Source organism: Xenopus tropicalis, chromosome 3, assembly GCF_000004195.4.
Source record: "Xenopus tropicalis strain Nigerian chromosome 3, UCB_Xtro_10.0, whole genome shotgun sequence".
NCBI lineage: Eukaryota > Metazoa > Chordata > Amphibia > Anura > Pipidae > Xenopus > Xenopus tropicalis.
Window position 1 is genome coordinate 64,286,797 of NC_030679.2, and position 20,071 is coordinate 64,306,867.

Below are 20,071 nucleotides of genomic sequence, written 5' to 3' on the forward strand. Positions count from 1 at the left end.
TGTTTCCTCATTATTGATAAAATTTTGTGTTTAATATTAATTTTTCATCTGAGAAAGTCATGAACTTTGTCCTCAGATATGAGAACCTCTTTTCAAGAATGGTTTTTCAATTTATTTTATAAACAGTACTACATTTATAACCTTCCCCCATTTGTTATTTGATTTACAATGCTGTGAGCACGGAGACTCAGCTGTAACCTGCTACTCCACAGAACTACTGCATTTAATCTACTAATGCAGTCATTTCTTTATAAACCCTGTCCTTACAGTGTTTCTTCATCCAAATAAAAAGGTCAAAACCTGTCCTCTGACATCCATAACTCATTGGTACATGCTATCCCCACTACATCTATGCCATGTCTTGTAATTGTCCCTTTTCTCTAGGCATCCTGCCACTAGTGAGAGCTTCTGGGTTCCTGTTGGTTTTTGTTCCTCAGTCAGTCCTGTCAGACACCTTTCTGCAGCTGCTACCCTAGTGCTGTGCCTGTTATATCTTGCCTAGCCTGTATGTGTTATACCTTGCCTTGTATTATCTTGGTAAAGTAGAATGGTGTGTACCATTTCCTATGTATTAATTATGATTCTGCTTCGACCTAGGCTCCCCATGACTTTATTAAAGGAAAAGTAACACAAATTTTTTTTAAGTAAAAAAGCTATTCTACCCTGCACCAATAACTGCCCTATCCTGCAAACTACTTAGTATTTTAAATGCTTTAATAGAAAATACCTGCTAAAACTTGGCTTCCTGTCAATTGAACTACGGCAATACGGTGAAGGAAGGAGCAGCAACCACTATGCGAGGATCCATTGATCGAGCCTAGCCTTCTTTCTGTATAGGAAGGAGTCAGGCTAGGCTCGATCAATCGATTGTCGCATAGTGGATGCAGATCCTTCCTTCGCCGTATCGCAGTTATTGGTGCAGGGTAAAATAGCTTTTTTACTTAAAAAATGTTAGTGTTACTTTTCCTTTAATGATTTTATTCCTTGTTCTAATGTCAATGTTATCTCCAGCTTTCTAAATTGATTTTTCTTTATTTTTCTAACTAGCTATTTGGATTTACTGGGAGGGTCACACACTGAAGTTCTTTATTGAAAATCACCCCCCTATGGTAGAATGCAGCATAAACAAACTGGTTTCTTCCTAGTTAGGATGCTGTAATGTACTATGGAATCAATATGTGTCAAAGTAATCAATCCTTTGCTAAAAAACAGGACACATGGAGTAATTAAATATCTGTTTATTAGGATAAAGAAAATATTTTTATCAGTTTAGATCAAGAGAAAGAAGTAGCCTCTGTTTTAGTACTGAGGCACATTTTAGAATAATTTGCAACAACATAGTAGCAGTATGAAAGATCCAGTCTTCGTATATAGCTTTCTACATTAGTTAGATTTTGGTATATAGCTTTCTAATATTAAACATTATGTACAATTTCTGTACAATTAAGTTATCCTTACTATTCTTCTCTCAGCAACTGCTTCTATTCATCCTCTCTTCATGCAGGAGTTGGGTGTCAGATTTTCATTGACAGATCCAATATATCTTTTAGGGGAGCTCCCTTTCCTAGCAGATACATTCAAATAATACATTCCAGCACAAACAAAATCTAACAAAATAAAGTGATTTTGGCACAAATTTTGCATGTAGCGAGAGACAGGACTTCTGTTTATATTAAAAGAGTGATCTCTAATCTATCTAAGTGTTATTCAAAATCATACTCCCAACTCCTGCGGAAGAGAAACAGATGCTGAGAGTGGGATAGTATAGGGTAACTTGATTATTTCCAAAATAGGTCAGAATTTGCAATTGCTTATATTTACAAAGTTTCTTATTTCAGTATGATGAAGGTTATATTAAATTTTTATTTTTGTGATAGTTCCCTCTTTGACTTTTTATTACATTACCCCGCAAGTGTACTATTCCCCACACTGTCACTGTGCCTTTCAATGTATTTTATAAAAAAAAAAAAAAAAAAAAGACTGCATATTCATACTGCACACAAAGACAAATGTCAGGTCACTTTCAAATAAATTAGCAACAGCAGAGATAGCAATTAAGGGATGCATTCTGTAATGCAAAATCCAATTAGCTTAAAAAAATGGAATTCATTTTTTAACATCAGGCAAAAGGCAGAGAGTGTTTGCATAAATAAAAGATTTATTGAAAAGCACTACATCAGATAACATTCTTAAATGCGTATATGAAAAAGCACCTTAAAATAAGGACCTAAGACCCTATATTTCTTTGAAAAACAAAGAGGTGATATAAGGATCCCATTCATTAAAGGTACTTGTGTCAACATGCACTCCTTCATGCACTTCCAACACCATGCCCCTTCTTTGTTCCCACAGTGGCATCCGTCCATCACCATAGTGCTATTTCTTTGAGATAAGTTATAACTCTCTTTGAACAAATTTAGCACAAAGCCAGAATAAGGTTTGACAGTGGAGAGACACTGGGTTTATTAATTCCCAATGTTATGAGGAGTGAGGTCGTATGGATGCCTCTGATCTTCTAAGCGCTCTTTGATTTGCATAACAATTGTTTATTCTCATTTTGTGTATATGTACCCTGCCAACAGAGGTAAAGTCATGTTGCTTTGGTCCATTGGGAAAAGTTATTGCTGGGTAGGGAAGAAAAGGTCTCAGCAAAGGTAATGAAGTGGAAAAGAACAATTTATTATGAGAGGGCTGAATTAGATAGGCCCTTGCATAAGCATTCAGACCTCTTGGACTTTTCCCCATTTTGCTTTGTCACAACCTGCAAATAAAATGTGTTTGAGATAATTATCCTACTGAAAGGTAAGCTTTCTCTCAATAATTCCATTTCTAGCAGACTGAAACAGGTTTCTATTGCAGTATTAGCACCTGTATTTTGTCCACTGTCTACCTTTTAACAACATGCCTAAAGCCTACAGAGGAAAAGCAACCCAACCCCAAAATGTCCCCACCACCTGTCATGCAGTGTAGTATAGTGCATGCTCTGAGCATATTTGTGACATAACATTCTAGCTCAAAGATAGTAAGTAGTATGGAGTGCTTATGTTTAGAGTTCGAATATTACCAGAAGTGTCAACGAGCTCTGTACAGTGCTTGCATTCTAATGGAAAATAATTCAAAGTCAGTTTTGTTCATAACATTTAAGAGTCCATTTGTTGATAATTGCACTTTGAGGGATACTATTTCTTTATGTGGGTTCTTTGAAGTTCAATATCAGCCACATATTCTACAGTGAGCAGATCAGATATCTACAAAAGCTTTGTCATCAGAGACAATGCTCTTTGATAAACAATTAATAAGACTCTAGAGCAGCCGCAGCAGCCCTAGAGCACAAGACTGCGTTGTTGGGAAGGATGGATGGAAGTTTGTATTTGATATCTTAAAAACTGTTCAGAATTGTTAATAGAGGATATTTTAAAAAAAACTCTTTGGAAAGGCCTGTGATAGCATAAAAGTGCTTTGCTTTGTGCTTTGCTGGGAGCAATTGTTACTCCAAATAACAGAAGAAACACCATAGGAGTCATTTAGGATAGCGCACAGTGCAAAAATGAGTGCAATCCAGCATGTTTTTACACTTTGCACCTTTCCTTTCATGTTTTGAAGCACAGATAATTGCTGCCACCATGAATACAGTGCTGAGCACATATAGCAGCACAGTATTCACAAGGGGCTGGCAAGGGAGGCATGTAGACACCCCCCCTCCTGCCCTCTAATATGTGCATAAAGGGATGCAGAAAAACACCATGGGCTCATTGACAAGGACAGGGGTGCCTTGTGCTCACTGTCACTGAGTTCTGAGCCAAAATCCAGTATGGTGCTGCAAGTTGGAAGTGAATGAACTTGCAAATAAATAAAACTGTCATTATTTTCATTGTAACTGTTAGGTAAACATCTTTGTAATACATATGAATAAAGCAAAACTTATATATTTACCTTAATATAGCATCAAGCTTTCCATTAGGGATCCTCTACCTGACCAAAAGTCACATGTAGTAATGGCATAGCCAATAGAAACAATGTAAGAGCATATATATGAATACACACAGTTTGCATGGAGTCAACAACATTTAAGTGTTTTATAGTGATACAGTATAATCATATAGAATGCAGGAAAAAAATAATATGGAGCACTAATAGATATATAAAATATTTTCTGCTAGGTGTGTTATGAAGGCAAACATTTCTTTAAATGCTAAAAATTGCTCATATGTATAACAGCATTAACTTGTGATACTGGCCTTTTCAAATCAAAATTCTCTCAATACTCTTCTTGCCAGGACTGAACATTGCTGCCAGGTTATAAGTACATATCTGACCACCTATAGCGATTTACACAAGAAAGCTTCTAAAGCTTAGTCTAAAAATATACTCCATATCCTTAATATGGATTGAGACTTTGGCTTTACATTTGCATCTGCTGGTAATGAGTCTCCCCTGATACAAATGATGGATCTTCTTGTCGAAGATTTAATACTACAGGAAGTCTTTGTAAACACCTGCGGCCAGCTATATATTAGACATTAATAAACAAGCCTGTCTCTGGCGCTGATTTAGCAGCATTACTGTAGTCAAAACCCTTTATCATCAGGGCACCAAACGGATAACCTGAAGTCTCTCATAACGGAAAAGCAAACAAGGATCATAAAATAAATAAAAAATGTCTTCAGATGAGAACAACAAAGTTCTTTTGGGGTTTCCACAATTTGTTTTTATAGTTTCTTTCAAATATGGGCAGTTATTTTGTGCTACTACAATTTCACCTGTGGGACATGTTATTGTACTCAGCATAATGTTCTATTAAATAGTTTATGTTTTTTTAGATTTCATTATGCATAGATTATGTCCTGACAGCTAGATCAGTTACCATGGTGATCCACACTTCTATGCCAGATTATGCCACTAGGTAATGAGATTTGCTGCTTTATTAATGGCGAATAAAACAAATAGATGTGATGAACAGACACAAGGGAGAAGGCTTTCATTAGATTGTTCAGTAGCATTTTCTCTCTCATTTATTGTAGTTTGTGAATTTTGTATTGCTTGATTTATTTTAAGTAACCGTATTTACATAAATAAATGGGTTAGTCACTGTACGGGTCATTTGTGGACTGGTAGCACAACCAAAGCAAAGCGATATACTACAATAATACATATACCAGCATATTGGGGTGCTTGAGTGAGCTGACCTCTTTAAGGCAAAGTTCTATGTGATAATATGATTAGTAATCATACTGCCAAGTATTTTTCTGCCAACAATATATACATATAAGAAAATATGTTTTCTGATAACCCTTACCCATATATAGGCCGTTAAGATATTTAAGGGTTGATTCACTAAAGGGCGATAAAACTAGCGCTATTTATAGCATGCGTTAAAAATTTTATTACGTCTTATTTTTCATGTCTTAACGCACAATTCACTAAAAGGATACTTGCGTTAATTTAGACGCGATGCTGTTTGCGTCATTTAAGTTGCGAACACTATCTTCATGCGGTATTTGACACAACACACGCTAATTAACACAGCGCACACAAATTGTCACCGCGTGCAAAAAAACCCACGCCATATTAGCCATACATGCCATTACTTTCGGAAAACTACTGTTCTGAAAATGACCATTTCCCTGCAAACTGGAGGCTGCATCACTCTAGGGCCAACACATACTTGAATAAATAACACTGCAAAGTCCATATTGTGTTGCCAAAAGCTCATGAACTGTACTTTTCTATAATTACCGCCTGCCCAAAGTAGGTGTTCATTTTCGCACAGACTAATGCAATATTTAGCGCATCTAAGTGTTTGTGAATCATGCGTTAGTATTATCTCTGTGCGCTAATTAACGCAATGCAGTAAAATGAACGCATTTGGTTGCATGCTATTTAATGCATGCGATATGCAACTTAACGCATACGATAATGCTTTAGCGAATCGCGCATAAGCGTTATCGCACTTTAGCGAATCAACCACTTTGTGCATTAAGCTACTACAGGTATAGCTACAGTCAGATTATCCCAATGGTGGAAAATAAAAGGTTGCAGGTAAAACTTAGTCCCTGTGAAAAATGTATAATGCAGGATTAGAATATTTTTTGAATGAATCAGATAAGTATATTGCAATTTATGGACAAAAAATTGCTGTTTGTTTACAGGGGGGATTTTGGCACAAAAGGGCCCATTTACATCCACAGATGCAGAGCTTGCACTTTTCTCAGTGAGTTTCACCTAAAACCACTTTCCTTGAAGTTTCAAGTTACCAACTTCCGGTGTTAAATAATAGTTTTAATTCTACAAGTTGGTGGCTCCAACCAACCACAAATGCAACAAAGAATTGTAAAATATTAATAAATTGTGTGGAATTCAAAAAAAATTACTGTTTATTCAAAAGGTGATTGCCCAGTCTACCGATTCATACACATTATAAAAGTATAAAAAATAATTCAGAAGACCACTCAAAGTTCAAAAATATCTACTAAAATTAATTAAAAAATGTAAGAATTCATCAGCAAAAAATGGAGCTAGTGTTGCCATCTGTTCAGTTGCCATCTGCTCAGCTTTCCCAATCTTGGTATCTTAATCGTGGCAATAATTGATGAAAAACTGATGGAAAATGGAAACACTATCAATTTAACACATTTTCCAGTGTGTTGTTCAAAGTGCCAGTGCATTTAGCAGCCATAATTAGTCGAAATACAAATGCAAACACCAGTTTGTTTGAAAGTGCCAATGCAGCCATGTAGCTGTAAATTGTAGTTTAGCAACCTCTCATAACTTGTTTGATATCATAACAGCAGCAACAATTAATAGAAGTGCAGAAATTTTGCACAGTTTCACAGGGGATTTAGTGCATGCAGTTTGTATATTACAGAACTTTCCAAATGAATGTAATGTACTACCAGGCTACTTAAAATAAGAATGGAAAGATCTCACCAAACCAGCCACTCACACGCTTCGCCCCTTATTGCTGCATTCACATAAGCTCTGGCTGTGCCTCCCAATGTGCTCAAGATCACTTTCTACTTATCCTGGGAAGCTACAAAGATGGCGCTGTGGTCCACCAACAAGAAGTAAATAAAAGGCAAAATGGCTGGAAATATTATTAAACAATGTAACTGTATTATTGTTATAAATGTGGTCTTTAGATTATTTGCTACACATTTGTTAAATGGTGAGCACAACTTTGTCTTTTTCACAAATTACTGTCCTATTTAGTATATCATACTCAAGTTGCAATGCAATTTTTCCTTTCTGCATCTCACCTGTCAATAAGAGAATTAGTTTCCAACTGAATGGACACAATACATGTGCAGATGCAAGCTGCAGGGAAACCTGGAATTAATGGCAGCTCAAAGCTGCATTTATTTCCCCTACTTTATAAATAAAATGGCATAAGAAAGGCAGCTAAAGCTGTGACCTACAATAACTTTGTTATGACATATGCAAATCACCTAGGTTTTATAAAAAGAACCATAAAATGTATATATATGCTTTTATTTTGAAACCTGTTAGATCATTTGACCCTGTGGCCTTGAGAATAGTACTCCTTAGTGTATAGTAATGCTTAAAAGGCATGTGGCATAATATTATTTATCTGAGCCTTCCAGTCTGAACTTCCATCTGCAACTGTGACATTCCAGGAACTATGCTATTTCAGCAATACCCTGAACCAAATTAGTTGACATTATTAAAATAGAGTAAAAAAGGAAAATGTAACTATTGATAGCCTAGAAAAAAACAGTTCTTAACTAGAAAGGGAAGTTTGAGAACAAACTTCATGTTGGGTTGAAAAACCTGAAGTCACTGAATGGAATCTGATCTGTTGGCTCTGCCCACTTTTTCTAACCTTGGACCACAGTTATATAGTAAAAACCACTATGCAAAGTCTGGGGACCCTGGTTTTAATAGTGTCTGAATGGCAGCAATTTAAATTTCCCCTCCACACACTTTTTCTAACCTGGAACTGAAGTTACCCCATGACTAACTCTGCAACGTTTAGGGACCCTAGAATTTATAGTTAAAGAACGGCAGCAGTTTAAATTTAAACATATGAAGTCTATAGGTGAAATCTGATTAGCTGTTGTTGGCCCCGCCCACTTTTGAAAACTTGGAACAGTCACCCAGTGACAAACTGTGCAAAGTTTCGGGACCCTGACATTAAACATGTGGGAATGGCAGCAGTTAAAATCCCCACTGAAAACAATGAAAGAAATGTGATTGGCTTTTGGCGGCCCCGCCCATTTTTTCTAACCTCGAGTATGTAGTCACCCAGTTATTTGAGTTTGGGGGGTGTAGCTTCAAAGTTGTTAGTGTGGCAGAAGTTTGAAAATCTTCCCTGTCAAAGTCAATGGAAAAATTGGGGTATTCGGCGACACAAAGATGGGGGGGGGGTGGGATCGCTTAGAAAAGCACAACCTGCTCCACTATAGGGCAAAGAAGTGTGGAGAGTTTGGGTGTTGTACCCCTAAAGCTGTAGGAGGAGTAGCGTTTAGAAAATGGGGGGCGCTTAGAATAAGAAGAAAAAGCGGAAGAATAAGTTGAAGTTGAAGAACAGTATGTTGGGTTTTTCAACCCAACTAATAAACAAAACAGAACTTGAAACTATTTTCCATGTCTTATTATTTTCTTAATATATGTAGCAAATGCTAAATAAAGATTGAACCTATTGCACTATACAGGACAAAGACATCCAAGCCTAGCATAAAAGCCTTAAGGTGAACAGCAGGAAATAGTGTGCATTTTTGTATTTCATTTGTAATAGTTTTAACACTATTACTGTTTATCTTGCAAGTTTGGTGAGTTATGGTAGTATGGTCTGAGATAGGAGGCATCTATGAAGATATCAGTGGGGAAGATAGAAAAATGAGCAAGCAAGCATCAGGAACACAGAATTAAAGGCTTATCCTTTTTTTTTTTTTTTTTTTAATTTGACAATTTTTATTGTTTTATCATCACAAACAACCAACAACATGATATATAAGTAGCCTCTGACAAGGTTATCATTATAGTAAGTATCTTAAGGCTAAACATCTATGTATGAACCATAACTTATGCTCTTTGCAGAGCACGCTTGGGAGAAAGGAGGAGAGGGGGAGAGAAAAAGAGCAAAGCAAGAGTGTAGAAGAAGAAAAAAAAAAAAAAAAAAAAAAAGGAACACATATATACAGTGGAGGAAATAATTATTTGACCCCTCACTGATTTTGTAAGTTTGTCCAATGACAAAGAAATGAAAAGTCTCAGAACAGTATCATTTCAATGGTAGGTTTATTTTAACAGTGGCAGATAGCACATCAAAAGGAAAATCGAAAAAATAACTTTAAATAAAAGATAGCAACTGATTTGCATTTCATTGAGTGAAATAAGTTTTTGAACCCTCTAACAAAAAAAGACTTAATACTTAGTGGAAAAACCCTTGTTTGCAAGCACAGAGGTCAAACGTTTCTTGTAATTGATGACCAAGTTTGCGCACATTTTAGGAGGAATGTTGGTCCACTCCTCTTTGCAGATCATCTCTAAATCCCTAAGGTTTCGAGGCTGTCTCTTTGCAACTCTGAGCTTGAGCTCCCTCCATAGGTTTTCTATTGGATTAAGGTCCGGAGACTGACTAGGCCACTCCATGACCTTAATGTGCTTCTTCTTGAGCCACTCCTTTGTTGCCTTTGCTGTATGTTTTGGGTCATTGTCGTGCTGGAACACCCATCCACGACCCATTTTCAGTTTCCTGGCAGAGGGAAGGAGGTTGTCGTTCAGGATTTCACGATACATGGCTCCGTCCATTTTCCCGTTAATGCGAATAAGTTGTCCTGTGCCCTTAGCAGAAAAACACCCCCAAAGCAAAATGTTTCCACCCCCATGCTTGACGGTGGGGACGGTGTTTTGGGGGTCATAGGCAGCATTTTTCTTCCTCCAAACACAGCGAGTTAATGCCAAAGAGCTCTATTTTGGTCTCATCAGACCACAGCACCTTCTCCCAGTCACTCACAGAATCATTCAGGTGTTCATTGGCAAACTTCAGACGGGCCTGCACATGTGCCTTCTTGAGCAGGGGGACCTTGCGAGCCCTGCAGGATTTTAATCCATTGCGGTGTAATGTGTTTCCAATGGTTTTCTTGGTGACTGTGGTCCCTGCTAATTTGAGGTCATTAACTAACTCCTCCCGTGTAGTTCTAGGATGCTTTTTCACCTTTCTCAGAATCATTGACACCCCACGAGGTGAGATCTTGCGTGGAGCCCCAGAGCGAGGTCGATTGATGGTCATTTTGTGCTCCTTCCATTTTCGAACAATCGCACCAACAGTTGTCACCTTCTCTCCCAACTTCTTGCTAATGGTTTTGTAGCCCATTCCAGCCTTGTGCAGATCTACAATTTTGTCTCTGACATCCTTGGACAGCTCTTTGGTCTTTCCCATGTTGGAGAGTTTGGAGTCTGCTTGATTGATTGATTCTGTGGACAGGTGTCTTTTATACAGGTGACTAGTTAAGACAGGTGTCCTTAATGAGGTTGACTAATTGAGTAGAAGTGTCTAACCACTCTGTGGGAGCCAGAACTCTTAATGGTTGGTAGGGGTTCAAAAACTTATTTCACTCAATGAAAAGCAAATCAGTTGCTATCTTTTATTTAAAGTTATTTTTTCGATTTTCCTTTTGATGTGCTATCTGCCACTGTTAAAATAAACCTACCATTGAAATGATACTGTTCTGAGACTTTTCATTTCTTTGTCATTGGACAAACTTACAAAATCAGTGAGGGGTCAAATAATTATTTCCTCCACTGTATATATTAACCCATATAATTTCAGTACAAACTTTCAAAGACCTTTTACTTAATCTTATATTCCCTCATAATTTATCTTTATAGTTTTTCCATAAGGACCATTTTTTACTGTAGATGTTCATAGCATTCTTGTTTCTAGCATCAAAGAATTCGAACTTTTCAGTTAAGTCTAGGAAGTTGACCATATCCGAGATATCAGGAATGGTGTCCGATTTCCATCTCTGTGCAATTAAAAGTCTTGCCACTTCTAAAAAATGCACCACTAGTAATTTTTTAGAAAATTTTACAAAGTCCAGCTCCAGGTTCAAAAGTGCGGTGGAGGGTGTTTTAGGAATTGGTATATCTACTACTTTGTTTAGTAAGTCGAATACCTGTGTCCAGAATGGGACCAATTTGTAACAGTCCCACCATATGTGGATATGAGATCCTTCTTGTCCACATCCTCTCCAGCATTTATTGGTTGAAGTTTGTGGGTAGATTTTATTTAGTCTCTCTGGAACCAGGTACCAACGATACATTAATTTAATACTGGGTTCTAATAGTCTGGCTGATTTTGTCGAGGTTGAGATCAGGGCAAATGCCAAGTTCCAGTCTATCGGATCTAGTGTAACTTTCAGTTCGTTTCCCCAGGCAGTTAAGTACGGATCTGGTGGTCTAGAAGTTTGATCGTTGATGCTGGCATAGAATTGAGAAATCCGCGCTCCTGTTAGAGTAGCAGAAGTAATTTTTTGTTGACTAGCCGACAGGCGTTTTGGGATGCAGTAAGGATTAGCTCTGAGAAAACTCGAAAGTTGGAGATATATGTAGAATGTCTTGGCAGGTACCAACCATTTGTTTCGAAGGATATCGAATGTAGGTAAATGAGACCTCCTTGTAATTTGTTTTTTGTGAGCACCTTAGTCGAGATTCTAGGTTTTTTAGTTTTCCAGACATATTTTGATAGTAGTTTTTGTAGTAATACAAAGAATTTGTTGGGGATCCTTATTGGGATTGTCCGGAACAAATAGAGAATTTTAGGTAGTATCATGATCTTGATGGAGGCTAGTCTGCCCAACCAAGAAATTTCCTTAAAGATCCAAGTTTTAAGGTATTGTTCTGTTTTCGCTAGGATGGGTTTAAAGTTAGCATTGTAGAGACTTGCTGTTGAATAACCAACCTTAATGCCTAAGTATGAGATAACAGATTGCTGCCAGATAAACTTATAGGACGTTTTTATTTCAGTTAAAGAATTATGGGGTAACCACCCACTTTTTCTTACCTTGAACCACAGTTACCTGGTGCCTAACTCTGCAAAGTTTGGGGACCCCGGTGTTATTACTGTGAGACTGGCAGCAGGTTGGATTTCTGCCGAGCCAATAGGTAAAATCTGATTGGCTGTTCACAGCTCCGCCCACTGTTTGGGCATCCAACAATCATCATATTTTCATACAGGCTGACCCCATGACTATGTGATTCAAGTTTGGGGAGTGTAGCCTCAAAGCTGTAAGTTTGGCAGCAGTTTCAATTTCCCCATAAAAGTCAATGGGTGCAATATGATTGGCTGTTGTTGGCCCCTCCCACTTTGTGGGTTTTTGGGGAAAAAAACAAAAACCTGAATGCGTAGTCACCCAGTGACCGACCTGCAAAGTTTGGAAAATCTGGCATCAAACCAATAAAAATCAATAGGTGAAATTTTATTGGCTGTTGGTGGCTCCGCCCACTTTTCAAAACTTAAACTGCAGTCCCCTAGTGACCAAGTGTAAAAAGTTTGGGGACCCCGGTGTTATTACTGTGAGAATGGCAGCAGGTTGAATTTCCGCCAAATCAATAGGTAAAATGTGATTGGCGGTTCACAGCTCCGCCCACTTTTGGGCATCCAATAATCATCCTATTTTCATTCAGGCTGACCCCATTACTATGTGATTCAAGTTTGGGGAGTGTAGCCTCAAAGCTGTAAGTGCGGCAGCAGTTTCAATTTCCCCATTAAAGTCAATGATCAAAATTTGATTGGCTGTTGTTGGCCCCTCCCACTTTGGGGTCATCCAACAAATGTTGCTGCTTCATTCGGGGTGACCCCATGATTATGTTATTCAAGTTTGGGCAGTGTAGTTTCAAAGCTGTAAGAGTGGCAGCAGTTTGAAAATCTTCCCTGTCAAAGTCAATGGGAAAATTGGGGGGTTCGGAGCGGCGCCACAGAAAGATGGGGGGCCGGATCGCTTAGAAAAGCACAAGCAACCTGCTCCACTATAGGGCGAAGAAGTGTGGGGAGTTTGGGTGTTGTACCCCTAAAACTGTAGGAGGAGTAGCGTTTAGAAAATGGGGGGCGCTAAGAATAAGAAGAAGAAGAAGAAGAAGAAGAAGAAGAAGAAGAAGCGGAAGAATAAGCTAAAGTCGAAGAACAGTATGTTGGGGTTTTCAACCCAACATAATGATAGCTCCCGACTGTCCCCATTTTTGTGGGACAGTCCCTCTTTTGACAGCTCAAGCCGCAGTCCAGCAATCCTTACTGAAAAGTACCTAATTTCCCTTTGATCTCAGAAACATTGTTTCTCACATTTAATTAAAAAGTAGTGTTTGGCAGAGAGCCCAGAAATCTTGAAGAGCTTCACCTGCACTAAGAAACATTGTTTCTCACATTTAATGTTGTTAATAAAGTTAACAAGCTACACCTGCACTGAGATACAATTGTAGCTAATAAGCTAAACAAGTCTCTTGGGGAAACTAAGACTTGCAGCTTAAAAGAAAATTTCATCATTTTTAACAAAACTGTAATAAAACAAAAGACAAAGACCCTAAAACCCCCAGAAATGTGTTCAAACTTTAAATAACCTGCCAAATTTAGTCAAATGGGAGCGTGGTTTAGGGGGTGTGGTTCAAAAAATGGGCATGGTCAAAAATAAGCTTTTTCTTCAAAGACACTGCCAAGGGGGCCAAATTTGCCCCCTCATATGCTAATCTCATGATGGGTTGGGGGGAGGAGCATTACATTGTACTTTGGTCAGTACACAAAGGATCTTATTATTATATAGCAAGGTTCCTCAGATGATTTTGCAAATTTTGTACAATATGTTAATAACAATGGGGTTGGTCTTAAGTTTAGGCAGCTTTTTTTATAAGGAATCAATTCATTTTTTGGATTAAACATTGTATCAAAAAAATGGTTACATTTTTTTCTACCATTTAAAAGAAACCCAATTCAGGTAATTCATTGCGACAGGCTACCTCCTGTCATCCCAGGCATGTCATTAAAGCAGTCCCTATTGGACAATTTCTAAGATTACATAGACTTTGTACTGAAGAACAAGAATTCATAGAACAGTCCAAATTTAAAAAAAAAAAAAAAAGATTTCAGGAGAGGGGCTATTCTGAGGTACACTTAAATAATGCTTTAAGTGGGCTTTAAATTTGAAAACAACTATACCAATACATTATTAAAATGAAAAACAAGAACACATTTCAGATATTGCAGTTAACACAACTGTAACACACTATAGTCCACAATTCGTTCAGATTAGGAAAATATTTGAAACAAATCTGAATATACTTAGGACAGACCTGATTTTGGAATTGGTTCTAGATTCCGGCTTCAAATCAGTAATGCGGCACACACATATATTTGGGAATTTAATTTCTCCAAGTTTGGCACAATCACCCATTACAAAATTCAAGATGGTTAAATACTCAGGGCATGTTTAAATGTGGTGTCAGGAGATGTATAACATGTTCTCATGTGTTCACAAAATAAAAATCTTTCCATCCCATGTTACACAGACTGAAAATAATATTTAATATTATATAAATTGTAATACAACCCATGTGATTTATCTGTTGAAATGTATATCTTGCCATAGACAATATGTATATGTATATTCTCGCCCCCTTAAGAATCACATCAGGGAACATATCCTTGATATTAGTAAAATCAATATAGATTATAACATAGCTACAAATTTCAAGGACTGTAATGGGGGGGATATTCGCAAGTTGCAAGTTATTGGTATAGACAAAATAAAAAAAGGGATCAGAGGTGGTGATCTAGTACTCAAGATGTTACAATTGGAGACCAAGTCGATCTTTTATTTACAGGTACGGGACCTGTTTTGCAAAATGCTCGGGACCTGGGGTTTTCTGGATGAGGGATCTTTCCATAATTTGGAGCTTCATACATAAAAGCAGAAAGGAAGGTAAAAACTAAGTAAGCTTTATCAGAAAGGTCTATGTAAATACAGCCATAAGCACTCACAGAAACGCTGCACTGTGAGTTCTCTGTTGTGTCTGTAATTCCTGTGCCAGAGGCATGCAGCTCTCTCCTCTCTCCTGCTCCCCCTCCCTCAAGAATGCTAAGAACTCACTCCCCCCCATCCTTAGGAATGTGGATCTGAGCCAATCAGCAGGAAACTGACTCAAAGTCTTACAAACTGAGCTTGTACAATGGGTTGCTCTTGGTGCAGGAGCGAGGCATTATGGGAACTTTCTTTACACAGCTCAGCAATTTTTCTTCCTGTTTGGCTTCTGATCATCTGAACAGGTGAAATATGGGGAGACTTAAGGGCACTATTGAGACTACTTAAGGTATGCCTGCAACTTGAGATTAACTCTTTATTTGCCATTCCTTCTCCTTTAAGTCTACTAAAAAATCATTAAAACATTTAATAAACCCAGTAGGACTGTTTTGTCTCTGGTAAGGATTAATTATATCTCAGTTGGGACCAAGTAAAAGGTATTGTTTTATAATTACAGAAAAAAAAAATATATATATTTTTTAAAAATGTAAATTTTTTCCATAAAATGGAGTCTATGGGAGATGGCCTTTCCATAATTCTGAACTATCTGGATAATGGGTTTCCGGATAACAGGTCACATCCTGTTTTTTTGGGTAACTGTACATTTGTTTCCTCTGGTCCATATTTTGTAAAAAAATTTTGGTTTTTTTTTATACCCTAGACAGACCCCATCTCCCTGGTCTTGTTTGAAATAACTATAACATAGTGCTTTAGTCTTATTAAAGAAATGTCAATATTATTGTGATTGATTCTATATATTTTCACTTAAATTTCCTCTACATAGGGGCACATTGTAATACTTGTAGTTCTTAGATTATATTTGTATATACTTTTTTTTCTCTTTTTATTGCAAGAGTCAGCACGTGTTCACTTTGTTTTTAAGACCTTTGTTTTGTGACCTTTAGCCTATGAGTAAGTGCCCCTTAGGCAAGAAGTGCGTTAGGCTATATATGTCCTAATAAAAAATTTTATTTTTTAATTTTACTTTGCTGCTGCTGTGACTTTTTGATTTTTTTTTTATTATTCTCCCATCTGCTATTTGAATGGCTATTGCCTGTGACCTGGACTGAGGCTTGAGATGTGAGAAAATTTATTATCTCTTAACTTTTTGCTTTTTCACTTTTGTAAATTGAGGCAGTTTACACGCATGCCCTTTCTTCTTTTTTTTTTTTTTTTTATTCTTTATGGTTTTGTAACTTGCTCATAATTTAAAAGACAAAGGGGCTGATTTACTTACCCACGAACGGGTCGAATGGAGTCCGATTGCGTTTTTTTCGTAATGATCGGTATTTTGCGATTTTTTCGTATGTTTTGCGATTTTTTCGGATTCTTTACGAATTTTTCGTTACCAATACGATTTCTGCGTAAAAACGCGAGTTTTCCTATCCATTACGAAAGTTGCGTAAAAAGTTGCGCATTTTGCGTAGCGTTAAAACTTACGCGAAAAGTTGCGCATTTTTCGCGTAAGTTTTAACGCTACGAAAAATGCGCAACTTTTTACGCAACTTTCGTAATGGATACGAAAAACTCGCGTTTTTACGCAAAAATCGTATTGGTAACGAAAAATTCGTACAGAATCCGAAAAAATCGCAAAACATACGAAAAAGTCGCAAAATGTTCGTTTTCAAGTCGGAACTTTTCCAATTCGGGTCGGATTCGTGGGTTAGTAAATCAGCCCCAAAATGTACCAATGTAAAGGTTAAATGGAAACGCTAACTATTCTAAATAATCCACTAAACTATTATGACTGATACACTGACACATTTTTGTGACATCCATCAACTTTAATGGCTTCAACCAAAACACTGATGCTTTGAGTGACTGAAAGAATTCCCTTACACAATTGGCTTATTCTAACATTATGAAATGTAACTGGCAACTTTAATTATCCCTACCCATAGCTATTATATTATGCTTTGATACCCCTAACAATCCACAAAAAGGGTGTGGTCACAAAGGGGGGGGGGGGTGACATTATTGGACAATGATCAAAGAAATACCATAATTGCAGTCTTCTAGCTACATCAACTATATTGTCAGTCATACAGCTTGTGTAGAGAGATACCAATGCCAACATAGATATTTTAATTTATCAAGCACAGTTCTGCAGGATAATTACATTTTCCTTGTCCCTTGTTACACCTTTTAAGCACTTAAGTAAAATACATAACATTTAAACATACAAACAGATAGGTAAAAGAAGCACAATCACTAATACTAAAAAACAAGCACATAAAGTAGAACAAAAGGGTCACAAACCATGCTTTATTTACTTGTTTCCAGGTTTGTAAATTTACAAATAAAAATTCTTAAATGTCACAATATTGCATTATGTAAATGTTCTCCTCTAAATAAGCATTCACAAAAAGCATCTTTGAGAAGTAATTGAATCAGCTCCAGGGAACAGTGTTGTAATATATCACTCCATTTGTTAATAAAATCTTTATCAGACACATTAAAGGAAAGAAGCGTTAATTCCCAAGCCACAGAAATGCACTTGTCCATTAAACATGCTGCTTAGGAGCTATGGCATCCCATCAACACTGTTTTGCACATTATTTTTTGTTTCCTTGAAATAAACATTTTAATTTTTTTCTCAGCAATATCACTAATATTATCAGACATCAAGAAGTACAGATGCTCAGCTCATCTCAGATGACACAACAAAGTTTCCTCGCTTTTGGCTGTCATATCAAGGCTAGCTCTATACATCTGTTAATAATAATTATAATAATAGTTTAATCAGTAAAAAATCATATGAAAGAAGCAATATTAATGGGGTATGAAAGCTAAATCCTTAAAAAGGAATTTAATATACACTTTCTCATAATGTTAAATTTAAAGTGGTAAGATTTAATTCTAATAGAAAGGGTTGTAACAGAGACTTGTGGAATAACAACTCAAGAACAATCCACTGATATGTATCTTAGCTCTCCAGTCAAGTTGTCTATGCATGTAGACATTGCATGTAGAATTGCAAAAGTTAATACAATAACCATTTGTCTGGCATTCTACTAAAGGACATGTAAACCCCCAACAAAAAATGTAATCAGTTAACAGCCTCTTTAAAGTCACTGATACTGCCACTTCTTATAGTAAGGCTGCAGCATCCCCTTAATTGCTTAGGTATCCTTTTTCCACCTGTAGCCCACTTGGCCCCTCCTTTAGCAATTTACTTTGGCTCTTGGCTAACTGGGCATGCTCAGTTCTTTTCAACTCAGGATGCTAAACACACCCTTCAGTCTAGCAGCCAATGAAGAGTCGGAACTGCTGGTTTCCACTGATACTCTGCTCTAGCTGTGCACTCTGCTGGAGAAACTTGTTTTTTCTCTTAACCTCCTGTCCTAAGCTCAGTTTAAACATTAGAGCACATAATCCAATCAGGACCTTTTATCAAAGTAAGTTTTGCCCGTGTAAGACTGCATTCTTCACTGCATAAATTTTACAGCACGCATGTGCTGTTTGCAAATGTAAATGTCACTAAAGTGAGAGAGGGAAAATAGCCAGCAGGTGAAAGTTGCTATTCGTTTTAGGAAAATGTGATATACGGAGGAGATACGTGCAATACAAATTGTGTGCTTTGGGTGGGGGAGATGTGCCCAAAGTACATTCTGACTACAGATTTTTCAAAAAACATTAACATTAATTTTCTTTTCCTATTCTGTTTGAAGTACAGGTATGGCACCCGTTATCCAGAAAGTTCTGAATTATGGAAAGGCCATCTCCAATAGACTCTATTTTAAGGTAATAATTCACATTTTTAAAAAATATTTCCTTTTTCTCTGTAATAATTAAACAATACCTTCTACTTTGTCCTAAGATATACTTAATCCTTATTGGTGGTAAAACAATCTCATTGGGTTTATTTAAAAATGTTTAAATGATTTTTTAGCAGACTTAAGGTATAGAGATCCAAATTACGCAAAGATCCCTAATCCAGAAAACCCCAGGAACCCACTAAGCATTCTGGATAACAGGTCCCATACCTGTATAACCAACAGCTTTTTTTCCTAACCTTAAAAAGTCAGTGGTTCAGCTTTGTGGCCCAATCATTAAGTTACAACCATATATGCACCCTGCTTTATTTACTATTTTCCACTGCAGAAGGAACTTTACATTAACCAAAGGGATTATGGGGACTACCCTGCACAGTATGAGGACCAGTTTTTGGGTTCTGATCTACAGTTGGGTGATATACTTTAAACTGTCACACTGGATTAAATATTGATACATATAAATATTGATACAATGCATATCTGTAAATAGGTATGTGGTAAAGTACACACACTGCATACAGCTGGATTATATTTATGATGCTGTGTAAAAAGTGGAGTGAAGCATTACTGGTGATGTTGCCCAGGGCAACCAATCAGCAATTAGAGTTCAACAGCTAGAAAACCAAAGCAAAGCATCTGATTGGCTGCTCTGAGCAACATCAATGGTAATGTTTTTACACAGCATGATAAATATACCCCATAGAATTGTTAACAAAAATAAGACATTACAGAAGTAATTACCATAGGAAATCACACCCCACTAAAACACCTCTCAGCACCAAAATCCCAATGTTTAAGTGAAATGTAGATATCTGTATCATCTTGAAAATTGCAATGATCAATATCACATTAAACAGTATATAAAACAACAATATACTTCACAACACAATAATAGATTACTATTCCTTACTTATACTTATACCTACCAATATAGCAAAAGGAAATGCAGCTACTGTTCCTAATAATATAACAACGAGAGCCCTGCATTCAAAGCAGCCACCTCTTGGGAGTATGTGACATCTTATCCTGGAAGAATCAACATGTTAATTGACAACTGGGGCTGGATGCCAGAGGCAGCAAGACAGAAACTTTCATAACACCTAACTAACTAGGTGCTTTAATAGTAATCTGTGGCTGGGTGCCCTAAAAGTCACAGTGAAATGTTGATACTTATGTCAGAGCGAACCCAGGTACAGATGGGAGAGACTACATGATGAATAATTTCTTAAAGGACATATATACCCCCAGAATGTATACCTAACCAAC

General features: G+C 37.1%; 1 protein-coding gene across 1 annotated transcript in view; it reads right to left on the bottom strand.

Annotated features, from left to right (window-relative positions):
• Positions 1–17,262: 17,262 nt before the first annotated feature.
• Positions 17,263–20,071, bottom strand: part of tmem117 (transmembrane protein 117) — a 40,932-nt gene continuing 38,123 nt past the window's right edge. The window contains 1 exon segment of the mRNA NM_001102870.1: positions 17,263–19,831. Coding sequence (NP_001096340.1) covers positions 19,793–19,831 — 39 coding nt within the window. The 3' untranslated portion in view covers positions 17,263–19,792.